Source organism: Chionomys nivalis, chromosome 18 (genome assembly GCF_950005125.1).
Source record: "Chionomys nivalis chromosome 18, mChiNiv1.1, whole genome shotgun sequence".
Taxonomy (NCBI): domain Eukaryota; kingdom Metazoa; phylum Chordata; class Mammalia; order Rodentia; family Cricetidae; genus Chionomys; species Chionomys nivalis.
The window spans coordinates 6242205-6253858 of NC_080103.1; the positions used below are offsets into that span (position 1 = coordinate 6242205).

Sequence of the window (11654 nt, forward strand, 5' to 3'; positions counted from 1 at the left end):
GCGGTGGTGGCGCATGCCTTTAATCCCAGCACTCGGGAGGCAGAGGCAGGCGGATCTCTGTGAGTTCGAGGCCAGCCTGGTCTACAAAGGAAGTTCCAGGACAGGCTCCAAAGCTACAGAGAAACCTTGTCTCGAAAAAACCAAAAAAAAAAAAAAAAAAGAAAACAAGAAAACTCACCCTGGATTTTTTTTGTTTTTCAAGACCAGGTTTCTCTGTAGATTTGGTGCCTGTCCTGGAACTCATTTTATGGACCAGACTGGCTTCGAACTCACAGAGATCTGCCTGCTTCTGCCTCCTGCCTAAAGGCGTGCGCCACCACTGCCTGGCTTTGTGTAGCCCTGGCTGTACTGGAACTCACAGAAACCTGCCTGCCTCTCCTGAGATCAACACCACTGAGAGTCCCACCCCCAGAATTTTAACACGAGAATTTTCAACTATAAAAGGGACATTAATACACCACAAAAATTGGCTATATGGCCATTTTAAGGAACTCAAAAAATAAACAGAAAGCTTGAGTTGAATTTGAGAGAACAATTTGTTATAATGAACCAGAAATACAAGATTCCACTGAAACTGAACAGCTGACAAAAACATAGTTGAAATTAAACCTTCAAGAGGGTCAAATAAAGGCAGTTATGTGGATTAGACCAAGACTGGTTCTGGACATAGGTAACTGCATTTCAGCATTCCCAGCAGTTAGTTTGTAAACCGTCTCCCACCCTTGTATCTTCTGCCATATCAAATGGCTTCTATACTAAATGTGTACAGGCCTCTTGGACATGACACAAAGCCAAAAAAACCTTAAAAATCTTATTTTAGGGTGGAAATTGTACATATCCACCTCAGCAAGTCAGCTGCCACTTATGCAACGTCAATGACCAAACCAAGTGGCTACCTCGTGTAAGCCTTTCCTGGCCCAGTAGCAGTATCAACATTTCCAAATTACCACCTTCACCATCAACCTAGCAGACATACACCTTTATAAAGTTTTAGCTATGACCAGAAAGCTTTTAAGGAAGATGTAGAACTCTATCCCAGAGCCCACTGGCTCCTTCTGGGAACTTTTTCTGGGATCATAAAGATGAACAGAAGAAATATTAAAATGACAGCGTACATGGTAGGTGAAGCAGACTGGAAAAAGGTTCTACTCACAAAGCCAACGCATTCCTGTTGAAATAGAAGTCTGGGTGACTGGATAAACAACAAAACAAACTCAACCAAAAAATAGGGTTTCATGTAACACAGTATCAAAAAGTAGACGGAACAGACTAAATGCCCCATCTGGTAAGCAGGCAAGTCCACAACCTATTGTGATAGGTCCTTCCAGCATCAATCAGATTTCTTCTCATGTTTTCTCAAGGTTTTTTTTTTTTTTTTTTTTTTGTATAGATGTGGTGACTTTAACAAGAGTCTAACAGTGGGTAGGCAGGCAGGCTTCAATCATTGGTTTCAGGATCTGTCTGTGCCATGTAGGCATCCAACTCGGCATCCAGGTGTCCTTTAGTCTTCGACATGTACGCATCCAGTTGGTTGTCCAGCTGCTCCTTGGTCAATGCAGGGCGAGTGAGGGCACCTCTCCCTCGGCCACGGCCACGGCCTCGGCCTCCAAAGCCCCCTCTTCCCCGACCTATCATACCCCGACCTGGCCAAATTGAAAAAGAAAAAAAATAAAGAAGATAGTTACACATAGGTTTGATGGTTCCTAGAAAAAGTGCCCCGTGGGGGCCTAGCTGAGATGAGTTCAGGGTAAAGAGAAGTATGGAAAATTAAGAAACACACTGGGTAGAAAGCAATACATGGAAAGCACACACAATGAGTCCCTCTTATGTATTCATCTTTAAATGCTACTAAAAGAAAAAAAAATCTGCCCCTCCCACTTTGAGACAGGGTCTTGCCATGAAGACCAGCTAGCCTTATTTTAAACTTGCACTCTTGGGCAGGAGTGTAGCTCAGTCGGTAGGGTGCTTGTCTAGTATGGACGAAGCCCTGGGTTCAATCCTCAGCACCACATAACGAACACCTGTAATTCTAGCGTCTGGGAGGCAAAAGCAGGAGAATCATAAATTCAAGGCCAGTCAGGGCTACAGGAGACCCTGTCTCAAAAACAAGAGCCTCCCAGTTGCTGGGATTATAGGTGTGCATAATTAGCTGAAAAAAATTAAACAACATTAGCAAAGATTCCTAAGACAAAGGAACCACCAAAAGTTTGGAACTTACTAAGTTCATAATTAAAATACATTAAATTAAAATATATAATCCTAGTTAGTTAGGAGGCAGTAAAAAGGGCATAGAGAATCCAGGGTATTCACAGTATTCTTCTGATTACCTCATCTGTTATTCTAGAGAAAAACTTAGCTGCTACTTCTCTGACTGGTCACCTTAGGACAACTATTATCTGAGATATAATTTCAATTCAATAACCTAACACTCAGCTTTCTCAAAATCGACCAGTGTTTCCCCTAACCTCTGAAATCTCTCTCAGAAACCATGTCATGACAATCTGGAAATTGTCTTGGAAATCTGGAAATCCTGAAACCCATACAAGCTCATACTTCATTCAATAAGCCAAGTGACACAGAATGGCAGAGAAAGAAATACACCCTTGTTATCAGATGTCCTAAGTTATTCTTCAGCACCATCAATGTTGTGGATTATGAAGACCTATCCCACACTTTAACAAGAACAATTATCTATAGAGCTTACTAGAGTAAGTTGTTCAACCCATCAACAGGTAGGTGTTGGGAGTTTCTTGTTAAGCTCTTAAGCCAGAAAACCTCCCATGAAATTTGGTACTGACACCACCATCATTAAACTCTTCTGATTTGGTCCATGAGATCACAAGACAAGAATCAAGGCACCAAGGTAAGATTACTAACAACAGCCAGCTGGCTAACTGGTAGAAACACATCTTTCAGCATCGATCAGGAAAACTGTGTTTAGTTCTTCATAAATCCTACATTTAATTTCCTTGGTTTCAGTGCTAACAAGAGGTGCCAGGTCTCATTCCATTACCTCACAGCACTGTTGGACTGGATCTGGAGTCTCATGCAGGCTAAGCATAGAGCTACATCCTTCACCTTTATCTCCCTCTTACTTTGTCTCTAGGGGTGTAAGATTGAACCCAGCACCTCACATATGCCAGTAAGTGTTCACTGTGCTTCACCTCAGTTCCACTTCACCCATCTCTGTTAAACTGGCTTTGGCCTATAGAATGGGTGTGTAATGGTGGTGGTGGCAGCAGCAGGTAGATACAGAAAAAGGAAAAATTCCAAGCCGGTCACTGTATCATTTTAATAAACAATTTAAATTTCTAAAAACCTGGAGAATGCTAAAATGTGGCTCTGGAAAATGCACCTGACTGTTAATCCTAACAGACCTTTGCATTATCAGCATGTTAATTTAGAAAACAAGCCAGTTTCAAAACAACAAACAAGACAAACAAACAAGCCTGCCTGACTTGAAGCTGTGCAGAAAGGTGGCTCTGAGTTTTGAAGGGAGGAAAATAAGGGGAGCTACTCTCTGAAGTTGGTAGCTGACTAACCTCTACCACCGATTCCGCCACGACCCATAGCTCCACGCCCTAGGCCCCCTCTCCCAGGACCTCCACGACCTCGAACACCACCTCTTCTTAAGCCCATTCGGGGAGCTACGGCTCGTCCACCTCGGAGCAGGTTTTGACCTTGGAGAGGAGGCATACAATGTATATGCAGGTAAATCCAAGAGAGACAAAGTAGATTCTAACCAAAGGAAGGCGGTGAGGGTTAAATAGTAATAATTAGTTAATGTTTAGTCTGGGTGGGGCAAACTGCACAGTGTGTGTGAGCAGATTAAGCAGTTTATTCAATTTAGTAATTCTGATCATAGCCATCTTTGAAAAAAAAAAGCTGGGATTTAAGTTCATGAATTTAAGAAGCTAACAATCAGATGCCTGGCATTATGGTAGATTTAAAAATAAATGTTAATTCCTGTTTTCAATATATTCTTGAGGGGTAAGAACTTTACAAAGGGAACAGGGTAACATGTCCCAAGAGAATGATACAGATAGGTAGACACTACGGATCAAACTGTCCCCTCTCTTCCAGATTAATAGTTTTTCGCTTCAGGAAGGCAGTCAGTTAGTCATGACACAGGTCAAAAGACCCATACTTTTTTCCTTGGTATTGAGGATATTCAACCCAGGGCCTCGCACATGCTAACCACACATTTCTTAAGACTTATTTCCAGAACTTGAATGTGCTTTGATTCAAGCAGCAGCAGGTGTTTTCAAATGGAATGGAGATGACATGAATTACCTGTTGCTATGCAGGTCATAGCCTCTCACCATTGCACATTATCAGAAAAGGAATGATATCGATAAAACACATGCAGCAGTACTAAAAATGTGATTTCAAAAGTTATTAATTAGATTAATACAAATTTAGGATTAAAGATGCTAAACAAATATGACCATAAGCAGCTCAAGAGAAAGGGGAAGAGGATAGAATCCAATCACTATCAGCTACACACAAACACTGACCTCGAAGAGACATCCCGCCCCTAAGCAGAGTTCTGGTGGCACGTCCCCCACGTAGTCCTCCTCCTCGGGGCAAGCCTCTTTGGATTATGGGTAGGCCTCTTCCTCCAATTGCTCCCCTGGCCAGGGCACCTATGGGTCGGCCTAAACGTGCCTGGATGTTACTCTTACCCAGGCGCTGCTTTAAGCTCTTCTGGAAAAAAAGGTGTTAGAGGATTGAGATCACAAAAAGCAATTCAGTGGGATTAGGCAGTTTAAAGTACAGGGACAAAAGAGGCAAGTGAGGCACCTGGTGTGGAGGGTAGAAGCCTGTTGTGGGTAACATAGAATCCCAAACAAAAAAGACTTTATTTACCTCAAAATACGGATAAAGCAGAATTCTGATCCAGAAAAAAAGCTCTAGAAGTTCTAGCATGGTGTACAACACTGGCACGAGCGCAGACAACCTTACTAAAATGACTACTCAAGTCACACAGCAGTAGCTGCAAACCTGATGCTTTTTAGCCACAGGTTGACAATGACGTGTCTTCATCCATACCTGCCCAAGAACTACACTGTTTGGAAAGGCTTACTCACACACCACTGGAAGTGCATCACATTCTGGTAAACTTAAATTACAAGTTCACTTGAATTCCTGAGACTTAAGGACAAGATTGGCTTCTGAGTCAAAGAGGCCAGTGTGCTCCAGTTTTCCTTTGAGTATCTATCTCCAAACGATCCTTTTTATTTTATTTTTTTACCTTAAGATGCAAATAAACAAACAAACAAAATCAACAATCCTCTCCTTACATTTCTTAAAAATCTGTAAATTCCACATTTCCCATTGCCAACAGTTTCCTTAAGCCAGAAGAATGGCCTTGAACACACAATCCAAATGTATTTTCATAGAGAGTAAGTTAAATTCATGTTAAAATTAAAACAAGTAATCTATTAACCACAAAGGACCACACAGAGAATAAGTACATACTAGATATATCAATTTTCAATAATTAGTTTCTCCAAAGGCTCTGAAGATTACATCTCAGATAGATTTCTTCAAAGGAAAAGGAGACAATACAGCCTCGAATATAACCAAGACTAGCATTCTGGTCTTCCATAAAGCCAGTCAATATTAATGAAAATGGTCTTGCACACAATCCACTTCTGTCACACACTAATGACACAGACATATACAAATGCCTGTGCATATACACTTTCCCTCAATTAAGAGCTCTGCAAAACATGCTGAAACATTAGCTTTCAGACACAAAATCTTAAAATGTTCCCAATTAGAGGAGAAAGGCTCTTATCATTAGGCACTTAGCACAGGCAGGCGAAAGCGACCTCAAGGGCCTGTCTTGTTACTCCCCCAATTACCACAGTAATTATTTTTTGTGGTGCTTGGGCATGAAATTCATATACTTTACCACTGAACTGTACCTCCAGACACTAGCACACAACTATGAAGTCACAACTGCATTCTCACATTCAATTACTGAGTATACTGGTTCTCCTGAACAGTAGAGCGGGGAGTCCATCTCCATCCTTAGTTGCTACCCATCCTGGACACTCATAGAATACTCATAGTACTACTCCGTTTTTACTCCAGAGCTGTGCTGCATAATAAAGTAGCTACTAACCACACATACACATGTATACATATATATATACTTAAATTAAAAAAAAATTTAGTTTTTGATCTGGGTGTGGTGGGTGGCATACACCTTTAATCCCAGTATTCTGGAGGTACAAGCAGTTACATTTCTGTGAGTCTGAGACCACCCTGGTCTACATCTAGAGTTCAGGCTAGCAGTAGCTACATATTGAGACATTAGCCTCAAAAGCACACTAAACAATAACAAAAACCAAAAACTAAACAAAATTTGGGTTGGCCTTGAACTCATAATGCTTCTAAATTCTGAGATAACCACTGTATACCCTTCATCTGGCCTTAATGTAAGTAAAAGAAAAAAAGCCCCTCCATCGCACGAGCCACACTGGAAGTTCTTTACAGGACACAGGTTACTGAACAGATTCAGAGCGTCCCACCAATGCTGAAGCTGATGTTTGCTGCTGCTTTAGAGATTAGCCTGTTGAAAGGACCTGGCACAGCGTTATCAGAGATGTCATAAATTTTATTTACTCTTGGAAAACGGTGGGCCTATGGCTTATTGCTCTCCTGAGTCACGGATGAATCTAACCACTCCACGGCTGAAAGGTAGACAAAGCAGAAAGCCTTGCTTATTTTCAGTCAGTGAGCCCAAAGGTTCAGAGTGAGGGGTGGGTGTTATAAGTGCTGACTCTATGCACAGCCATGCAGTGCTACCAGTTAAAGTCCTTACAGTTGCATGGCACCGCCCTCTGGACGCCCAGCCACAGCTTGGACATATCCTTCCACAGCCACTCTCCGGACTTGCATATAAAGTCTACGAATGATAAAGAGCAGGATTTATTTCAGGCCTGAACAGGATTACCTCTTACTGGAAATGTGAAAGAGAACTAACGTTTGATTATCCTGTATGCTTGCTGTACTGTGATGTAAAAACTAGGGGCTGTTTTTAGCACTGAAAACCTTAGACCCACGCCATTCAGACTCTGCACTAGGAAGAATAAGATTATTCTAGCTTGGAAATCATTTTATATATAGCTAAGCAACTAAAACAAAGTTATTCTCCTGTTTTTTGGGAAGTGGTGAGAACTGAATCAGGGGGACCTTGTGCTTGCTAGGAAAGTGCTCTACCAATGAACAACACTCCCAGGCTAAACAAAAGTTCTTTGTAGAAAAAGATTAAAAAAAAAATTCTATTTCAAGAGCAAGGATCAGAAAATAATCAATTAATTCTCACTGATAAACCTACAGAGGTGTCAAACTCCCGAAGGGAAAAAAGTACTAAAAAGTTACTTAAGCCGGGTGGTGGTGGCACAGTCCTTTAATCCCAGCACTTAGGAAGCAGAGGCAGATGCATCTCTGAGTTCAAGGCCAGCCTGATCTACAGAGTGAATACCAGACAGCCAGGGATACACAGAGAAACCCTGTCCCGAAAAGAAAAGACAACAAAACCAAAAAAAGTTACTTAATTGGTACCTGCCCAAACTGGAATTCTTTGAGCATTTGTTCAGAGAAGTTTCAGCTTTTGCCTGAGCCATCTTCTAATCATCCATTATATCCTGACAGCCTTGGTGGACTGCCTGACAGACTGCCAAAACCCATTCTCTCACCTGCTTAAGTTTTAATGCTGCCTGGACAGAGGGTCTATTCTCCATCTGCTGGGCCAGTCTTCTGTTTCTGGCACTGGCTAGCTGCTGCTGCTGCTGCATCGAAGCCCGAATATTCACTGGCATCGGCTGTTTGTTCTTCAGCATATTAGTAAAGCTTCAAGGTCGAACAAAATGGGTGTTTAAATAAAAGCTTTATTATAAAACACTTATTGGCATTTTCATGGCTTGCTAGACCAGGAGCTCCAGATCCCACGAACTTTAAAGTGGCACATTTGGATCAAGGTGGATGTGGGTTAAAGACTCCTCTGTTTCCACAAACTTGCAAGAACCAGAAATTGAGAATGCAGTCAAGTGCAGCACAATTAAAAGTGGTAACAAGGGCTCAGATAACAGCTCTTAGAGAAGTGGAAAGTATGAAAAACACGCATTAAGCAAGTATGGTGACAAGAAACAGAGATGCAGTTACAAAGACAAACAAAATGCCTACACCTTTGGAGAGGGAAGGGCTCATTCTAAGGACAAACAGGAGGAAAAACCAGAACACCTTTAAAGTCCACTGAAATAGTACAGACAAATTATGTAAGTTTATTACATTCTAACATGTTACTTAGTAACACACGAACACAGGTAATTAACGTATCACATCTTAAAATATGAGCAGAGAAGTACATTTGCTTTAGAAGCAAAAACAGACATTAAATGCCTTGGAACTTCTAGCAACAGCATGATAAAATGGTGAACGACACCAAATAAATGAAACTCTCACAAACAAAAACTGCCTTTAAATAAATTAATTTTTCTCAGTCTTCAAATAATCACTTTTTCTAACTCAGTACTTCTGAGAAATTTAAATTAATGCAACCACTTAAGAGCCTATGAAGACATTCTATCATTTCTGTTAAGTTTTATGGAAGAAAACACACAGCTGTCAAAAGAATTCAAAACAAAACAAACTAAAAAGCAGAATGGAAAGAAAGTGAAATGGAGCAAAGCAAGTGCCTCTTACAAGGCCCAAGAATGACATTCAGGGGCCTTTGGACATAGTTATGGCTTGCTACCTGCCTCTTACAGGCCAGACACAACATTGCTGGTCTTGGACTAGGCAGCAAGCCTACTGCAGCCAGGATATACCGTATCATCATGCTGCACCACCTGTATCAATGTTTAAAAAAAGAAGAGTGTGAGGAGTCCTTCAAAAAAATATATCCCACCAGGTAAATAGTTCAGACAGCTTATCTACTGATAAGGGGTTTTGAAACAACCGCCCAATTTGTTTTGTGTACCACATTAGATGCAATTAAGAACAGAAGTCTGAAGCCTTCTGTTATTTAGCTTACAACTGGTTTTTGTTACTGGACCCCAGGGCCAACTTAAGTACTGTTTCCTTAGAAGGAGCTGAAGTTGCTGTTGGCTGCCTCACCGCTCGTTTAGAGACATCTTGGTGGTGCTTTTTAGCACGACTTTCGGCGCCGACTGAGCAGCCATCTTCAAATCCCGAGAATCTACAAAGGACAATATGCATAATGAGTAAATTAAATCAGAATAATCAAGATCTTGTTTTCTTTATTTCCTTTTTTTTCTTTTGGCTTTTTTTGAGACCGGGCTCCTTTGTGTAGCCTAGGCCGTCCTGGAACTCGACCAGAAGACCAGCTTGGCCTTGAACTCACGAGATCCACCTACGTCTGCACCCAAGTGATTAAAAGGCCTGAGCCACCTCAGCCCAGCTGATTACAGTCTCCTGAAGAACAAGGCATAAACCAATGAAAGGCTGGCCTATATTACAAACTCTTGAAGATCATATTAAAATTCATTTTAAGAACTTAAGTTTACATCACAAGTCTGTCAATTTATTAAAATGTCAAAGCCCCAGTATGGACAATGTCTGCCAAAGTCTCCAAAATGGCAGAATCAGATGTAGCCAAGGCCTAGGAGCTTGGCTTTCACCGTTCCTTTCATCCCAGACTGATTTAGCCAAGGAATATTAAAGAAAAGGACCCCACACCGAACTTAATTTACCTTAATGCCTGGATTTGGACCAATTAAACTACAATCTGGCCACGAGGGCTGGGGAACAGCAACTGGGGTTGGAGGGGGAGCTACCTAGGTGCATTTTAGGTGTCTATAGAAAACTGAAAGACATGGATCAGGAAACGTGCAGAAGCCGGGAATTTAACACAGCTCAGCGGTACAGGGATTGCATAGCACTAATGAAGTCCTAAATTCAATTCCCATCTGAGATGGAGGGGGGGAGGTCATTGTGGGTTACGCTGTGACACTGAGGCACGAACTCTCTCTCACACAGACAAATCAAAAGGAACAAATGCCTGATTTCAAAGCCGATTTTCAACTCCGAATGCAAGTGGTGTTCTAGTAAGATACGGCAGGGTAAAGTCAGAAAAGGTTTACTTCGGGTATTCAACCTGAGAGCTCTCTGAAAAGCACGCCACAAAATTTAACCGTAGCCAGACCTGATGGCCAAGCTCAGGGTTAGCCTGGGTTAATTGAGAGGTCCTGCCTCAAACTAAATGTTTTTTTTTTTTTTTTTGGTTTTTTCGAGACAGGGTTTCTCTGTGGTTTTGGAGCCTGTCCTGGAACTAGCTCTGTACACCAGGCTGGTCTCGAACTCACAGAGATCCGCCTGCCTCTGCCTCCCGAGTGCTGGGATTAAAGGCGTGCGCCACCACCGCCCGGCTAAATGTTTTTTAAAATAAATAAAAATAAGAGGTTGGGGACGTTGTCTAGCCAAAGCAAGGTTTTGAGTTCCATTTCGGTGCCGCAAAACCAAACACCTAGAGCGGCCGCTAAATCCCGTAGTCCTTACATTTAACCTACCATCCCATTCTCAAAGCCTCTCAAGACGCCACTGGTCAGTTGCTTATTTCCGTTGTTACCCCTACCCACCACCACCACCTCTCTGGGGGGGCTGAGGCTCCGGCGTGGGCGCTCGTCTAGATAAGCAAGGCTCGGGACCGAAAAACCAGAACCAAACCACCGGCACCATACAGGACCAGCGGGGCCAGCACCGCCGACGCCGCCGGCCGGCCCGCTCGCCCGCCCGCCCGCCGCGGTTCCGGCTCAGCCCCCGCCTCTCGGCTCCGCCCCCTCCCCGGCCTGCGCGCCCCGCGGCTCGGTCCACACCTGCCGCCCGCGCCACCCCGCCCCGCCTCGGCTTCCCCGCAGAAACTCACCGAAGGAGACGGACGCCAGCGCTCCTCCCGGGGCTGCCACCACGGCTGCGGCGGGCGGGCCGGGGGCCGGCCGAACCTGAGCTGATGGGGCCCGCTCGGGTCAACTAGCTGGGCGGTTGGGTTAGATGCTTAAACGGTATGACGCGAGGCTCACTCCTTGCGGGCTGGGTACCTAGTCGGCCGCTCCTCCCGCTCGTCAGGCCTGCCCTTTCCTTCCCTTCGTTTGTGCCACCACGGCCGGCGCCGCCAACTCCCGCTTGGTGCCCAAAACAAAATGGCTGCCAGGCATTAGTGCAGCGTGACTGGCTAAAATGGCGTCGACGCAGTTGCGTCATTGCGCGCGCAAGCAGAGGCGTGGTAGATGCTTTGGCCGGCACAGGAATCGCAGGCGAATCCCCGGGGACCTCGGCGAAGGTCCCTGCAGTTAGGTGTGGTGCTCCGCCCGTTAGGCAGTGGTCGGGGGGCCTTAATCTCTAGGGTACCTAATAAATTACCTTCTGGACGAGTTTACGCCCCACTTTGAAGGGGTTTCTGATTTCAAAGAGCAGTTTAGGTTTGATTGGAAGCAATGTTTGTATTGTTATCCCCAATTCCTAAACTAAAGGTAACTCTAAAAAGTCTTTATTAGAACCTCAGAGCCTGGGTGATTTGCTCTGGCCCTCTACTCATCCCTATTTGTGGTGTGTGGTTTTAGTTCTTTGAAACAGGGTTTGACCATGCTATCTTTGAACTCACAAAGATCTGCCTGCCTCAG

At 43.6% G+C, this 11654-nt stretch overlaps 1 protein-coding gene across 5 annotated transcripts; it reads right to left on the reverse strand.

The window, feature by feature from the left end:
* Positions 1 to 517: 517 nt before the first annotated feature.
* On the reverse strand, positions 518 to 11179 carry Chtop (chromatin target of PRMT1). 5 transcript variants are annotated; one of them, XM_057793275.1, is made up of 6 exons: positions 10901 to 11179; positions 9133 to 9214; positions 7713 to 7866; positions 4518 to 4704; positions 3543 to 3680; positions 518 to 1643 (listed from the first exon to the last, which is right to left on the reverse strand). In XM_057793275.1, the coding sequence occupies exons 2-6, from the start codon at positions 9195 to 9197 to the stop codon at positions 1438 to 1440; spliced, it is 750 nt and encodes a 249-aa protein (XP_057649258.1). In that variant the 5' UTR covers positions 9198 to 9214; positions 10901 to 11179; the 3' UTR covers positions 518 to 1437. The 5 variants fall into 5 exon arrangements, with proteins under 5 accessions (XP_057649258.1, XP_057649257.1, XP_057649260.1 ...); XM_057793274.1 differs by having other exon boundaries at positions 4518 to 4707; XM_057793277.1 differs by lacking the exon at positions 3543 to 3680.
* Positions 11180 to 11654: the final 475 nt, after the last annotated feature.